This window comes from Mobula birostris, chromosome 3, assembly GCF_030028105.1.
Source record: "Mobula birostris isolate sMobBir1 chromosome 3, sMobBir1.hap1, whole genome shotgun sequence".
In the NCBI taxonomy this organism is placed as follows: domain Eukaryota; kingdom Metazoa; phylum Chordata; class Chondrichthyes; order Myliobatiformes; family Myliobatidae; genus Mobula; species Mobula birostris.
Window position 1 is genome coordinate 228,860,599 of NC_092372.1, and position 17,171 is coordinate 228,877,769.

The window sequence follows — 17,171 nt, forward strand, 5'->3', positions numbered from 1 at the left end:
ACCAATGCCTTCCTTACCAAAGTAATTTATCAGGAATTTATCCCACTTAGAGAGAGCTATTCTATGAGAAAGAAGTACAATCTACAGATAACAAAAGTTTTAAGGTTAATTTTAAATTAGAAACTTGGGCCTACAAAATGGCTGCTTATTGACAGGAGACTGCAAGGATTTTGGAATCTAACAGTGAGGGAGAAAAATTAATTTTTGAGTAAGCTTGTGCATAATCTGAAAATAAGGAGTAGGATTTTCAATAGAGATAGACAGAGGAGGTGGACGGTGAAGATAAGTGTGGGATTTAAGATTGTTCAATGTAATTTCCAGTAAAGGAGAACAAAATAATTGTTACTCTGGATCCAATGCAGCACAAAAACACAAAACCATAAGACCATAAGATATTGGAGCAGAATTAGGCCATTCAGCCCATCAAGTCCGCTCCGCCATTTTATCATAGCCGATTCCAGATCCCATTCAACCCCATTCGCCTGCTCTCTCACCATATCTCTTGATGCTCTGACCCATCAGGAATCTATCAATTTCCGCTTTAAATATACCCACGGATTTGGCCTCCACCGCAGTCTGTGGCAGAGCATTCCACAGATTCACCACTCTTTGGGTAAAAAAAGTTCCTCCTTATTTCTGTTCCAAAAGGTCACCCCTCAATTTTGAGGCTGTACCCTCTAGTTCTGGATACCCCCACCAGAGGAAACATCCTCTCCACATCCATCTTATCTAGCCCTTTCAACATTTGGTAGGTTTGGCATTCTTCTAAATTCCGGTCAGTACAGGCTTAAAGCTGCCAAACGCTCCTCATATATTAACCCATTCATTCCCAGAATCATCCTCGTGAACCTCCTCTGGACTCCCTCCAATGACAACACATCCTTTCTGAGATAAGGAACCCAAAACTGTTGACAATAATCCAAGTGTGGCCTGATCTGTCTTATAACGCTTCAGCATTATCTCCTTGTTTTTATATTCTATTCCTCTTGAAATAAATGCTAACATTTCATTTGCCTTCTTTACCACAGACTCAACCTATGAATTAACCTTCTGGGACTCCTAAGTCCCTCTACACCCCTGATGTTTGAATTTTCTCTCCATTTAAATAATAGTCCACACTATTACTCCTTTTACCAAAATGCATTATGATACATTTCCCAACACTGTATTCCATTTGCCACATTTTTGCCCATTCTCCCAATTTGTCTAAGTCCTGCTGCAATCGCATTGCTTCCTTAGCACTACCTACCCCTCCACCTGTCTTTGTATCATCCACAAACTTTGCCACAAAGCCATCAACTCCACTATCCAAATCACTGACAAATAATATGAAAAGCAGCGGTCCCAATACTGATCCCTGAGGAACATCACTAGTCACTGGCAACCAACCAGAAAAGGATCCCTTTATTCCCCACTCTCTGCCTCCTGTCTGTCAGCCATTCGTCTATCCATGCCATTATCTTTCCTGTAACACCATAGGATTTTAACTTGTTAAGCAGCCTCATGTGAGGCACCTTATCAAATACCTCCTGAAAATCCAAGTAAATGACATCCACTGCCTCTCCTTTGTCCCCCCTGCTTGTTACTTCCTCGAAGAATTCTAACATTTTTGTCAGGCAAGATTTTGCTTCACAGAAACCATGCTGACTTTGACTTATTTTATCATTAGTTTCCAAGTACCCCGAAACCTTGTCCTTAATAATGGACTCCAACACTTTCCTAACCACTGAGGTTAGGCTAACTAGCCTATAATTTCCTTTCTTTTGTCTTTCTTGCTTCTTAAAGAGTGAGTGACACTTGCAATCTTCCAGTCCTCTGGGTCTATGCCATAATCAAGTGATTCTTGAAAGATCACGACCAATGCATCCGTTATCTCTTCAGCAACCTCCCTCAGGACTCTGGACCAGGTGATTTATTCACCTTAAGACCTTTCAGTTTGTCTGGCACTTTTTCCTTTGTGATACCAATGGCACTCACTCCTGCTCCCTGACACTCAGTGACTCTGGCACACTGCTTGTGTCTTCCACAGTGAAGACTGAAGCAAAGTACTTATTCAATTTATCTGCCATTTCTTTGTCCCCCATTACTACCTCACCAGCATCATTTTACAGTGGTCCAATATCAACTCTCACCTCCCTTTTATTCATTATATAACTGAAAAAAACTTCTAGTATCCTGCTTTATATGATTGGCTAGTATTCCCTCGTATTTCATAAAGCCAGGACCAACAGGCTCCGGGACAGCTTCTTCCACCAGGCTATCAGATTGATGAATTCACGCTGATACAATTGTATTTCTATGTTATACTGACTGTCCTGTTGTACATACAATTTATTACAAATTGCTATAAATTGCACATTGCACATTTAGATGGAAATGTAATGTAAACATTTTTACTCATATTTATGAAGGATGTCAGAAATAACTTCAATTCAATTCTTTTGTTGGATTTTAAAAGCTTAGCAATCAGCCAACTTCCTACTCACTTTTGCTACCTTATATGCCCTTTCCTTGGCTCTTATGCTGTCCGTAACTTCCCTTGTCTGCCACGGTTGCCCTGCCCTGCCATTTGAGAACTTGTTCTTCTGTGGGACATATCTGTCCTGTGCCTGTGAACTATTCCCAGATACGTCAGCCACCTCTGTTCTGCCATCATCCCTGCCAGTGTTCCCTTCCAATCCACCTGGGCAAGCTCCTCTCTCATGCCTCTGTGATTCCCTTTACTCCATTGTGATACTGATACATGTGAGTTAGGCTTCTCCCTTCATGTAAGGAACAGGATAGTTAAAAAAACAATAAGTACATATACAATGACTGTACATCCATAAAGTGATGCTAGGCACAGGGGTGTACATAAGGTGACTCTGACAGGAAATGTTAAAGTGGTGGTGGTTGGGGGTGTGATGGGATGTGTTAGTGGGTGAAGGTGTTGATCAGCCTTGCTGCTCGGGGAAAGTAACTGTTTGAATCTGGTGGTCCTAACGTGGTTGCTACGTAGCCTCCTCGTTGATGGGAGTAGGACCATGAGCAGGCTGTGATCTCACGAGAATGAAGCTGTTGTAATAATGATAGCAAACAAAGATAGACAGTTTTTACATCAGTCTTCATTGTGGAGACACTGCAAATATCCCCAACAATACGTTAGATCCAGAGGCTTTTCTGATAATTGGGAGCAATAAGTTTTAAGTGGTACAAGAGCAGAAAATAAACAACAAAAAGGAGCCAAATGAATAAAAAAAATACAAAGGAACATATAGTTGTGGTTGACTTTTATTCAGATGAGAGATAACACAAATCGAGTGATAACAATTAATCTATAAGATAGTCAGATTCCACTGGTGTGAAGCCTGATACTGTAAACTAAGAAGTTTCTCGAAAAAACAGAAGTAATTGTACCATAAATACTGGAAAATCCACTGAACAATTATATAGGTGATTATATAAAAATACACATACAACCAAGCAAGGAAATGTTAAACTACAACAAAAATAACAAACCTGAGGAAATCTGCAGATGCTGGAATTCAAGCAACACACACAAAATGCTGATGGGACGCAGCAGGCCAGGCAGCATCTATTGGAAGAGGTACAGCCGATGTTTCGGGCCGAGACCCTTCCTCAGGACCGAAATGTCAACTGTACCTCTTCCAATAGATGCTGCCTGGCCTGCTGCGTTTCACCAGCATTTTGTGTGCGTTACAAAAATAATAATTCGGCTCTGCAATCCAACAGTAACCTGGAGGAACTTGCAATACTCTCAAACACAAGTGATAAATATTACGGAACCTCGAAGGGACAGATGATGGGAAAAACACTGGGTACACATTGTCCTGACCAGAGGTTTTAATGGGGATTCCTTCAGAGATTGGGGATCCATGGGTTGAAGATTTTAAAAAACTTGTTAAATTCTGAGTGGGCACCAGAAGATTGGAAATCAGCTTATGGGACACCCTTGTTTCAAAAGGGGGCAAGAAATTAGACAGGTCAGTTTAACATCTAATGGAAGCAGGTTTAATTTTGTTGAACATATAATAAAGTATGTTATTTTGCAGTTTTTCTATAATTAAATAAGTAGTGCAAAAGAGAGCAAAACAAGAAAAAAGTTAGTGAGGTAGTGTTCATGGGTTCATTGTCCGTTCAGAAACCCGATGGGGAGGGGGAAGAAGCTGGAATATTGAGTGGGTGCCTTCACGCTCCTGTACCACCTCCCTGATGGTGGCAATGAGAAGAGGGCATGTCCTGGGTATTAGGGGTCCTTAATGATGGATGCTGCTTTTTACGATCCCGTGCAGTGGCCCCACCATACCAGAAGGTGATGTAACCAGTTAGAACGCTCTCTACGATACATTTGTAGAAATATGGGAGAATATTTAGTGACCTGCCAAGTCTGCTTAAACTCCTAGTTAAATATAGTATCTTGCTATATTTTGTTACTATGATTGTTGGCAAAATGCTAAAGTCAGCAATGGAGGAACTAACTAATAATTTAGGAAGGCTAAATATAATCAAACCTGGTCAGAATAAGTTTGTGAAAGGTAAAATCATTTCTGAAATTTTTTTTCCCTAAATTATTTGAGAATGTAATTGGAAGAGTTTATAGAGGGGAACCTGCAGATGTAATGTAATTAGATTTCCAAAGGTGTTTAACAAGGTGCCATATTACCATCTGGTGCACGAATTAGGAACATAAGATATAGGAGGATGTGCATCACCATGGGCTGAAACCCAGCTGTCACATAGAAACAGAAACAGGATAAATGTCTCTTTTTCAGGCTCTGTTCTCTGGAGGTGTCATACTTGCATCCGGAATGTACTATTAGTTCCAAGATGCACTGAGATGGGAGGCTGGTCCCCATGATGTGATGGGAGGGGAGGTTTCTTCTTTTCCTTCTTGAACCCATCACCCCTGCTGGGACCTAGGCCACCAGAGTCCTCTGTCCTGGGCCTGCTTTTTGAGTTGTCCCCAGGTGTAAACCATCTTCAAAGATCCTTCCTCTCCCAGGAATGAGATCTTTGGAGCTTTTGTTAGCTTTTCTGCAGCACTGGATTCTTAGGGGATGGGGTTGCTGGCCCAAAGCCCAACCATCCTTTTGTACCCAAGTTTGGTGGAGTTGCGGGGAGACCAGTCCCTGTGAAGTACTGGGAGGGGAAGCCAGTTCCCCTGATGTGCTGGGAGGGGAAGTCAGTTCCCCTGATATGCTGGGATGGAAGACAGGTTTAACTGATGTGCTGAGAGGGGAAGGCAGTTCCCGTGATGTGCTGGGAGGGGAGGAAGAGTCACAACAATCAGAGACAAGATTGGTGGTTGTCTATCATACGCAACAATCACAGGAAACCTGTGCAGGAGAGTTTTTAAAGTGGAAACGCCTTTGCACTGGGGCAGATCCACTCTTTCGACATTGGATGTCCAGGTCCAGTGGTATGGAGCCTTCTTTGGTTGCAGTGGGTGACCATGACTTCTGTGCTTTGTCGTGCCCTTCGCTCTCTATGGTGTGTTGCAGAGCCACCTTCCTGGCCACTGGATCTCATTGCAGATCCATTCTGCTGCAGCTGACTTTGCATGCTAGATTAGGCATTTCCCTATCTCACCGGGATAAGAGGCCGGCCAGCTAGCCTCACCTGGTTTAGCCCGACCGTCGAAGTCGTGTACCAGGGTGTGGCTGCTGTCACCTACAGACAGCTACTCGGAGTCACAGGTGAGATCTGAGTGTCCGGTGGGGACCAAAGGTGAGTGAGCTGCCGCAGAATGGGCACAACAAGCCCCTTCACCAGAGGTGCTATCCCTCCCTAGACACCCCATACACCCTGAGACAAGAGAGCTGAGGCAGTGTAATTTATACTATAACCATAGACTGACAGATGGGTACTGGTTTCAGGTCTGGACAAGGCGGTGAATGTGTGGCGGGTGTTTCCTTTCGCCCGGGACGCTCTTACGCTTCTAATGAGCTTCTTTGCTGCCCACACCCCCACCCACCTGTGCCTGCTGAAGAGTGCATTCATCGTGGCCCTTCAGAACAGCGTCTTGGCCGTCCACTCCATCGTCCTGTACGACGTGAGGAAGCGGCTACGCAGAGACCACCATCCAGACCACGACCACAAGGATGAGATCACAGGTAAGACCAGGGCTGAGTCAGCACACGTCACCACAGATCTACACTGTCCTGTCACACAGCACAAGCAAACCCCAAAATTGCCAGGACACTTAGATAGCTCTTAGCCAGTCTGAAGAGCAGGTTAAGTAAGACATCGTCTTCCCTGCCTACTGGATGAACAAAAGATGAAGAGGGTGAGGCTAAAGTTCAGCCAGAAGGCGAGGAGCAGCCTCCTCAGATATGTGAATAGAGGCTGCGGCCTTGCAAACCTCTACATAAACTCTTCCAGTCTGCTGAAGGGACAGGCGACTGGGACGTCAGTGTACAACCTGAACAACTTGTTACAGGGCACTGCTGTATGGAGTACCCTCCACCCTAGGTCCCCAGTGTGCAAGGGCAGGACACCCTTCAAAAGGGACTTGAGAAACTGTGTTACATGGAAAGACTAAAAAGGTTAGGGCACTGGAACGTAGGAAAATGAGGGGAGATTTGATAGAGGTATACAAAATTATGAGGGGCATAGATAGGATAAATGAAAACAGGGTTTTTCCATTGAGGTTGGGTGAGACTACAACTAGAGGTCATGGGTTAAGGGTGAAAGATGAAATATTGGAGGAGAACCTGAAGGGGAACTTCTTCACTCAGGTGGTATGAGTGTGGAATGAGCTGCCAGTGAAAGTGGTGGATGAGGGTTCAATTGTGATATTTAAGAGAGGTTTTGATGAGTACCTGGATAGGAGAGGTGTCAATGGGTTAGGGCCCAGATGTGGGTTGATGGGACTAGGCAATAACAGTTCGGCATGGACTAGATCAGCCGAAGGGCCTGTTTCTGTGCTGTAGTACTCGATGATCTGCGGATGTATGCTCCAACGTCGATTGGAGGAAAGTACATGGGGGGATGCCAGAGATGGGTGGTGTGTGAGTGTGTGTGTGGGGGCGGGGGGAAGGAGAGAGAGAGAGATATGCATAGGGGGTGATGTCAGAGATGGGTTCTTTACTCAGAGAGTGGTGGGTGAGTGGAGCACACTGCATAAGGGGTGATGTCAGAGATAGGATTGAGAGAGAGAGAGAAAAGAGAAAAAACACTGCATGGGGGTGATGTCAGAAATGGGTTCTGTACAGAGAGAGAGTGGTGTGTAAGTGGAACACCCTGCCAGGGCTGATTGTAGAGGCAGGTACATTAGGGAGATTTAATTGACTCTTAGACACATGGATGATAGAAAAATGGAGGGCTATGTGGGAGGCAAGGTTTAAATCCATCTTAGTGTAGGTTAGGTTAAAAGGTTGGCACAACATTGTGGACTGGAGGGCCTATACCGTTTAAGCTCTCTGTTCTATGTAACCACCTCTGTTCCTTAACCTTACTCATTTATTATATACTCAGGGCACTGCGGAACCAGCTGCTCTGTTAACCATTTCTGTGTGTCCCAGGGTTGAGCTCTTGTCCAGAGCTGAAGATATTTGCATCCATCTGCAGAGGAGGAGCGCTGAACATTTGGGACCACAAGAACCAGCTGATAAGGTGCAGAGACGCATTGTGGCAGGATCACACTGCTAGCTTTTGTGATGAATAAATGTACACATCAGTCCTTGGTACCCACAGCAGGTACAGACAATGGAATGAGGAGAGCAATCTTCCACTGAACTTACAGCAAAGGCATAATGACCAACACAGTCTGAGGATGTGTTGGGGGCAGCCCGCTAATGGTGCCATACTTCTGGTGCCAAATAACATGTCCACGCACCCACCACTCTCTGTGTAAAAACCCTATCTCTGACATTCCTCTATGCGTTCCTCCAGATACCTCAGAATTATGCCCTCTCATATTAGCCATTCTGTCCTAGATAAAGTTTCCAGCTATCCACTTGACCTGAGATGGTTATCATGTAGTACACCTCTGGCAAGACCACTCATCCTCCTTCACTCCAAAGAGAAATCTTAAAGTGGATGTCCCCAGGACCTGATGGAATACATCTCAAAGTTCAAAGTAAATTTATTATCAAAGTACATATACAGTACATCATCATATACAACCCTGAGATTCATTGTCTTGAGGGCTTTACAGGAAGAAATAATTAGAATAGAATTTTATGAAAATCTTTGCATAAAAATGCAAAGACTGACAGACAACCGATGTGCAAAAGAATTCTAACTTTGCAAATCAAAATAATACTGAGAACAAGAGGTGTAAAGTGTCCTTGAAAGTGAGTCTGTAGGTTGTAGAATCAGTTCAGAGTTGAGGTTAATGAAGTTAGCCACACCAGTTCAGGAACCTGATGGTTGTAGGGTAATAACTCTATGATGTGAGGCAGGAGATTGCTGGGGCATTGACAGAAATCTGTGTATCCTCTCTAGCGACAGGTGAACTAACAGAGGACTGGAGAACGGGCAATATTATCCACTGTCATTGATAGAGTCCATAGCCATTGAATCTTGATACAGGACTTTGGCCTAAAATGTTGACACCTTATCCCCCACCATTGTTGTTCATAAATGTGTGTCCTCACCAGACCTTTTAAAGTTCCTGGTCTCTGTCACACTTACAGAATTGTTCACCTGAAAGCTGTTGCCAACAGCATCTCGTTCTGCAACAGCCGGGGGGACCTACTGCTGGGCATTGAGAAGAACCTTCATCGCATGAGCAGTGATGAGTACCTGACCCAGTCCTACCTGCTCCAGGTATGAGTGCAGGCAGAGAGAGTGTGCGTGTGACTGACCGTGTATGTGAATCTGCATATCTGTGTGTGTGTGTGTGTGTGTGTGTGTGACTGTATAACTGGGTGATAGTTTAAAGTAAAATTTAATATCAGAGTACATACAACCCTGAGATTCTTTTTCCTGCGAGCATATTTAGCAAATCTATAGAACCATAACAGTAAGTGTGAAGTGGTTCATTTCGGTAGATCAAATCTGAAGACAGAATATAATATTAATATAGAACATAGAAATCTACATCACATTACAGGATGGATGCATGGAATGCACTGCCAGCGAAGGTGGTGGAGGCGGATACAATCGGGTCTTTTAAGAGACTTGAGATAGGTACGTGGAGCTTAGAAAAACAGAGGGCTATGCAGTAGGGAAATTCTGGGCAGCTTCTAGAGTAGGTTAGATGGTCAGCACAACATTGTGGGCCGAAGGGCCTGTAACGGGCTGTAGATTTTCTACGTTTCTATGTGTCTAAATAGGATCAATGGACAACAACCTTTGCAAATGCAAATGTAAATGAATAGCAGTAAATAACAAGAACATGAAATAACAAGATAAAAGAGTCCTTACAGTGAGACCACCTGTTGTGGGGACACCAGAAATGGAATGAGTGTAGTTATCCCCTTTCGTATAAGAGCCTGATGGTGAGGGGTAGCAACTGTTCTTGAACCTGGTGGTAACACACACAAAATGCTGGAGGAACTCAGCAGGCCAGGCAGTATCTAGGACAAGAGTACAGTCGACATTTCGGGCCAAAACCCTTTGGCAGGACTGGAGAAAAAAAGCTGAGGAGTAGATTTAAAAGGTGGGGGAGGGGAGAGAGAAACACAAGATGATAGGTGAAACTTGGAGGGTGGAGAATGAAGAAAAAAGTTGGGAAGTTGATTGGAGAAAGAGATAGAAGACCATGGAAGAAAGAAAAGGGGGGAGGACCACCAGAGGGAGGTGATGGGCGGGCAGGAAGATAAGTTGAGGGAGGGAAAAGGGGATGGGAAATGGTGAAGAGACATTAGCAGAGGTTTGAGAAATTGAGGTTCATGCCATCAGGTTGGCAGCTACCTAATGGAATATAAGGTGTTGTCCCTCCAACCTAAGTGTGGCCTTATCACGACAGTGGAGGAGGCTATGGATGGACATATCAGAATGGGAAGTGGAATTAAAATGGGTGGCCACTGGGAGATCCTGCTTGTTCTGGCGGATGGAGCATAGATGCTTGGTGAAGCGGCCTCCCAATCTACGTTGGGTTTCACCGATATATAAGAGACCACACCGGGAGCACCAAACACAAGAGTTGACCCCAACAGACTCACAGGTGAAATGTTGCCTCGCCGGAAAGGACTGTTTGTGGCCCCGGATGATAATGATGGAGAAGGTGTAGGGGCTTGTAAAAATGCCATCCCCTTCTTTCTATTCTCCTCCATCTCTGCCGCATCTGCTCTCAGGATGAGGCTTTCCGTTCTAGAATGAAGGACATGTCCTTCCCTTTCAAAGAAAGGGGCTTCCCTTCCTCCACCATCAACACTGCCCTCAACTGCATCTCTTCTATTTTATGCATGTCTGCTCCTACCTCATTCTCTTCCCATCCTACCAGGGATAGGGTTCCTCTTGTCCACAACTACTACCCCACCAGTCTCCGCATCCAGCACATAATTCTCTGAAACTTCCGCCACCTCCAACGGGATCCCACCACCAAACACATCTTTCTCTCCCCACAGCTCCCCCAACTTTCTGCTTTCCGTAGGGATTGTTCCCTACATGACTCCCTTGTCCATTCATCCCTCCCCACTGGTCTTCCTCCTGGCACTTATCCTTGCTAGTGGAACAAGTGCTACATCTCCCCCTTCACTACCATTCAGGGCCCCAAACAGTTCTTCCAGGTGAGGCGACACTTCACCTGTGAGTCTGTTGGGGTCATATACTGCCATAGTTGGGAGTTTAACATCAAAGGATATACTTTGAATCAAAAGGACAGGCTGGAAGGCATAGGCAGTGGTGTGCCATGTTGGTAAGAGATGGAATTACATCTTTTGTAAGAGGTGACATAGGGTCAGAGAATGTTGAATCTTTGTGGGTGGAGTTAAGAAACTGCTAGGGTGAAAAAACCGTTATGGGAATCATTTATAGGCCTCCAAATAGTAGCCAAAATGTGAGATTGAGATTGCAAAGGGAGCTGGAAAAGGCATGTAATAAGAATAATGACACAATTGTAATGGGGGACTTCAAAATGCAATGTGATTGGGAAAATCAGGTTGGTGGCAAATCGGAAGATAGGGAATTTGTTGAATGCCCATGAGATGGCTTTTCAGAGCAGTTTGTGCTTGAGCCTGTAAGGGGAAAGGCTAGCTTAGATTGGGTGTTGTGTAATAACCAAGATCTTATTAGGGAGCTTAACGTAAAGGAACCCTTAGGAGGCAGTGATCATAATATGATTGAATTCGTATTGCAATTTGAGAGAGAGAAGCATAAGCCACATGTATCAGTACCACAATGGAATAAAGGGAACTACAGAGGCATGAGAGAGGAGCTTGCCCAGATGGATTGGCAGGGGATACTGGGGGGAATAATTACAGAACAGAGATGGCTGACGTTTCTGGGAATAGTTCATAAGGTGCAGGACAGATATGTTCCACAGAGGAAGAAGTTCTCAAATGGCAGCAGTAGGCAACCGTGGCTGACAAAGGAAGTTAAGGACTGCTTAAAAGCCAAGGAAAGGGCACACAAGGTAGCAAAGGTGAGGGGGGAGTTGGATGATTGGGAAGCTTTTAAAATCTAACAAAAGGCAACTCAAAAAGCTATAAGAAGGGAAAAGGTGAAATATGAGGGCAAACTAGCCAACAACATAAAATCAGGATACTAGAAGTTTTTTTCAGTTATGTAAAGCAGAAAAGGGAGGTGAGAGTTGATATTGGACCACTGGAAAATGGTGCTGGTGAGGTAGTAATGGGGGATGGCAGATGAACTGAATAAGTTCTTTGCTTCAGTCTGTTGCAAAGAATGGGTGAACCCAAATGCAGGACACTGGCATGGAGATAGAGTTGCTGGAGCTGAACGGCAAACAGGAGGATGAACGGAAAGGCAGGAGGCAGGTAATACTCATCTTGACACGGAGCGTGGCTGGAGCTGAACGGAAAGGCAGGAGGCAGGCAATACTTATCTTGACACGGAGCGTGGCTGGAGCTGAACGGCAAACAGCAGGATGAACGGAAAGGCAGGAGGCAGGTAATACTTATCTTGACACGGAGCGTGGCTGGAGCTGAACGGCAAACAGCAGGATGAACGGAAAGGCAGGTGGCAGGCGATGCTTCTCTTGACACGGAGAGACAGAGTTACACAGGCAAACAACAGTATTGAAACAAAACTTAGAATACACAATCCTAAGCAGCCGGGAATGTGAATTACCACACTGGCCGAAACATTGATCTGGCGATGAGTGGATGCAAAGCCGGGGTTTTTATGCTGCAGGTCTAGATGAGAATCAGGTGCCGCAATCAAGGAGCCCAAGAGAACACGGGGAAAAGGGAATTAGGAGAATATGAGGAATCAACGGTCGGGACCGTGGCACAGTATTTATGGTGGAAGACATTAGCAGTGTGCCAGAGGTCCGTGAGTGTCATTGCTACTACAAAGGAAAAAGTGTGAGGCAAGCTTAAAGGTCTTAAGGTGGATAAGTCACCTGGGCCAGGTGGACGACATCCCAGAGTCCTGAAGGGGGTTGCTGAAGAGATAACCGATGCATTGGTCATGATCTTTCAAGAATCACTTGATTTTGGCATGGTCCCCGAGGTCTACAATATGAATCCGCAAATGTCAATCCGCTCTTTAAGAAGGGAAGAAGACAAAACAGAGGAAATTATAGGTCGGTTAGTCTAACCTCAGTGGTTGGGAAAGTGTTGGAGTCCATTATTAAGGACAAGGTTTTGGGGTACTTGGAGACTAATGATAAAATAAGTCAAAATCAACATGGTTTTTGTGAACAGAAATCTTGCCTGACAAATCTGTTAGAGTTTTTCGAGGCAGGAATAAGCAGGATGGACAAAGGAGAGGTAGTGGATGTCACTTACTTAGATTTTCAGAAGGCATTTGATAAGATGCCTTACATGAGACTACTTAACAAGATAAAATCCTATGGTGTTACAGGAAAGATACTGACATGGATAGTGGAATGGCTGACAGGCAGGAGACAGCAAGTGGGAATAAAAGGGGCTTTTTCTGGTTGGCTGCCGGAGACTCGTAGTATTCCACAGGGGTCAGTATTGGGACCGCTACTTTTCACATTGTTTGTCAATGATTTAGATAATGGAATTGATGGGTTTGTGGCAAAGTTTGTGGATGATACGAAGATAGGTGGAGGGGTAGGTAGTGCTGAGGAAGCAAAGCGATTGCAGCAGGACTTAGAAAAATTGGAAGAATGGGCAAAAAAGTGGCCACTAGAATGCAGTGTTGGGAAATGTATGATAATGCACTTGGTAAAAGGAACAACTGTGTGGACTATTATCTAAATGGGGAGAAGGTTCAAACATCAGAGAGGTAAATGGACTTGGTAGTCTTTGTTCAAGAAGCCCAGAAGGTTAATTCACCAGTTGATTCAGTGGTGAAGCAGGCAAATGCTATGTTGGCATTTATTTCAAGAGGCATAGAATACAAAAGCAAGAAGATAATGCTGAGGCTTTATAGGACACTAGTCTTGGGGTATTGTCGACAGTTTTGTGTCCTATATCTCAGAAAGGATGTGTTGTCATTGGAGAGAGTCTATGAGGATGATTCCGGGAATGAAGGGATTAACATATGAGCAGTGTTTGGCAGCTTTGGGCCTGTACTCACTGGAATTGAGAAGAATGCGGGTGGTGGGGGGGGGATCTCATTGAAACCTACCAAATGTTGAAAGGGCTGGATAGGGTGGGCGTGGGGAGGATGTTCACTCTGGTAGGGCTATCCAGAACTTGAGGGCACGGCCTTGAAATTGAGGGGTGACCTTTTGGAGCCATAAGACCATAAGACATTGGAGCAGAATTAGGCCATCTGGCCCCTCAAGTCTGCTCTGCCATTCAATCACGGCTGATCCAACATAGAACATAGAATAGTACAGCACAGTACAGGTGCCCTTCGGCCCACAATGTTGTGCCGACCCTCAAACCCTGCCTCCCATATAAGCCTCCACCTTAAATTCCTCCATATACCTGTCTAGTAGTCTCTTAAACTTCACTAGTGTATCTGCCTCCACCACTGACTCAGGCAATGCATTCCACGCACCAACCACTCTCTGAGTAAAAAACCTTCCTCTAGTATCTCCCTTGAACTTCCCACCCCTTACCTCAAAGCCATGTCCTCTTGTATTGAGCAGTGGTGCCCTGGAGAAGAGGCACTGGCTATCCACTCTATCTATTCCCCTTATTATCTTGTACACCTCTATCATGTCTTCTCTCATCCTCCTTCTCTCCAAAGAGTAAAGCCCTAGCTCCCTTAATCTCTGATCAAGTGAAGTTTAAGAGACTACTAGACAGGTATATGGAGGAATTTAAGGTGGGGTTTATATGGGAGGCAGGGTTTGAGAGTCGGCACAACATTGTGGGCCGAAGGGCCTGTACTGTGCTGTACTATTCTGTGTTCTGTGTTCTATTTGAAGGAACACACATCAGAGTTGCTGGTGAACGCAGCAGGCCAGGCGGCATCTCTAGGAAGAGGTACAGTTGACGTTTTGAGCCGAGACCCTTCGTCAGGACTAACTAAAAGAAGAGCTAGTAAGAGATTTGAAAGTGGGAGGAGGAGGGGGAGATCTGAAAACAAAGTGCTTCCCCAATCTACATCAGGTCTCACCAATGTAGAGGAAGCTGCTTTGAGAGCACCAGATACAGCAGATGACCCCAACAGATTTTCAGGTGAAGTGTCACCTCACCTGAAAGGACTGTTTGGGTCCCTGAATGGAAGTGAGGGAGGTGGTGTAGGGGCAGGTGTAGCACTTCCGCAAGCCCAGGTAATCTATTTCTTCCTCCAACCTGGGTGTGGCCATGGATGGACGTATCAGAATGGGAATGGGAACGGGAAGTGGAATTAAAATTGGTGGCCACTGGGAGATCCCGCTTTTTCTGGCAGATGGAGCAGTCTCCTAATCTACGTCACTGGAGTTACCACACCTTATATTCTGTCCGACTAGCCTCCAACCTGATGGCATGAATATCGATTTCCCGAACTTCTGGTAATGCCCCCCCCCCCTTCACCATTCCCCATCCCCTTTCCCCTCTCTCACCTTATCTCCTCGCCTACCAATCACCTCCCTCTGGTGCTCCTCCCCCCCCTATTCTTTCTTCCATGGCCTTCTGTCCTCTCCTATCAGACTCCCCCTTCTCCAGCCCTGTATCTCTTTCACCAATCAACTTCCCAGCTCTTTACTTCATTCCCCCCATCCAGGTTTCACCCATCGCCTTGTGTCTCTCCCTCCCTTCTCTCCACCCCCCACCTTTTAAATCTACTCCTCACCTTTTTTTCTCCAGTCCTGCCGAATTGTCTTGGCCCAAAACATACTCTTTTCCAGAGATGCTGCCTGGCCTGCTGGGTTCCTCCAGCATTTTTTGTGTGTTGCTTGGATTTCCAGCATCTGCAGATTTTCTCTTGTTTGTGTCCTGATTACTTGTACTGTAGATAACATGACCTGTAGAAGGCCATTAAGCTTCTGAACTCCCTGCCGCATTGTATTCAGAGTGTCACTGGTTAATCCTATCAGGTCACCTCTCATCCTCTGTCGCTCCAAGGAGAAAAGGCCAAGTTCACTCAACCTGTTTTCATAAGACATGCTCCCCAATCCAGGCAACATCCTTGTAAATCTCCTCTGCACTCTCTCTAGAATACCCACATCCTTCCTGTAGTGAGGTGACCAGAACTGAACACAGTACTCCAAGTGGGTTCTGACCAAGATCTTGTATATTAATGGACTTTAGTTTGTTATTTATGTGTGATTCATCTGTAGATTTTATCCTACCTTCATAAGTTATCATGTGTAATGTGTGTCATGTGTACTCCTGTGCTTTATACCCTGGTTGTCTCATTCTGTATAGGTTATATATGTTATATATGTATATAATTAAATGACAGTGAACTTGACTGTAATAGGGGTACACTAGCCACCACGTTACCATGCCATCCCAAATGCAAGGTAAAACAATAGCAGAATGCACTATAAAGTGGTACAATCACAGAGAGAGTGCAGTGCAGCTAGACAATAAGGTGCAATGTCATAACGAGGTAGATATCGAGGTCAAGAGGTGGATAGAATTCTTTGATTAATTGTTCTTTACTTTCCGGTTAGGTAGCGTGCCAGGATTTCACCGATCCTCTGTTGGATAATCCGGTTCCAATATCAAAGACTGCTGCAGAATCTCTGTCACCTGCAGGTCTCCGACGTCTGGGCCAAGCTCACTCGTTCAAGCACAGGTAGGAACCGCTGCATCTTCACTCCTGCAGGTCTACAAGGAGAGGCTGATCAGGTCAGGTCTTTATAGCTCGGAAAGTAGGAGAATGGGGGGGGGGTGACTTTACAGAGATCTATAAAATTGTGAGAGGCATAGATAAACAGTCTTTTCCCCAGGGTAGAAGAGTCCAAATCTAGGGGGGGATATATTTATGGTGAGAAGGGGAAGTTCTAAACCAGGCATTAGCAGTGGACCAATCGATTTGAAGAGGGAGAGTGCTTCGCACAGGTCGGGGAGAGGAGTTTAGAAAAGAAGCGTTTCGTGGGCTCGGCTCATTAGAATAGTGGGTATGACTGCAAGGCTGGTGTTCTGTTCTGGGTGTCAGATGTGGGATGTCTGGTGACTTCCAGCCTCCCTGATGGCCACATCTGTGCCTGGTGCGTCGAGCTGCAGCTCCTTGGAGACCAAGCTGGAGAACTGGAGTTGCAGCTCGATGACCTTCAGCTTGTTAGGGAGAGTGAGCAGGTGATAGAGAGGAGCTACAGGCAGGTAGTCACCCCCTGGCCACAGGAGACAGAGAAGTGAGTAACAGTCAGGAGAGGGAAGGGAGGGCGTCAGGTAGGGGAGAGCACCTCTGTGGCTGTCCCCCTTAACAATAAGTGCTCCATTTTGAGTGCTGTTGGGGGGGTCGGCCTACCTGGGGGAAGCAACAGTGACTGTGCCTCTGGCACAGAGTCTGGCCCTGTGACTCAGAAGGGTGGGGAATGGAAGAGGAAGGCAGCAGTAATAGGGGACTCTATAGTTAGGGGAACAGATAGGTGATTCTGTGGACGTGTAAATGAAACAAGGATGGTCGTTTGCCTTCTATATGCCAGGGTTCATGGTGTTTCTGAGTGTGTCCACAATATCCTGAAATGGGAGGGTGAGCAGCTAGAGTTCGTGGTACATATTGGTACCAAAGACATA

General features: G+C 45.4%; 1 protein-coding gene across 1 annotated transcript in view; it reads left to right on the plus strand.

Annotated features, from left to right (window-relative positions):
* Positions 1–17,171, plus strand: part of LOC140195741 (WD repeat-containing protein 97-like) — a 150,176-nt gene that overhangs the window by 30,296 nt on the left and 102,709 nt on the right. Inside the window, exons 8-11 of the mRNA XM_072254446.1 lie at positions 5,877–6,113; positions 7,524–7,614; positions 8,640–8,772; positions 16,103–16,227. Of these exons, the coding sequence (XP_072110547.1) occupies positions 5,877–6,113; positions 7,524–7,614; positions 8,640–8,772; positions 16,103–16,227 (586 nt within the window). The remainder of the gene's footprint in view (positions 1–5,876; positions 6,114–7,523; positions 7,615–8,639; positions 8,773–16,102; positions 16,228–17,171) is intronic.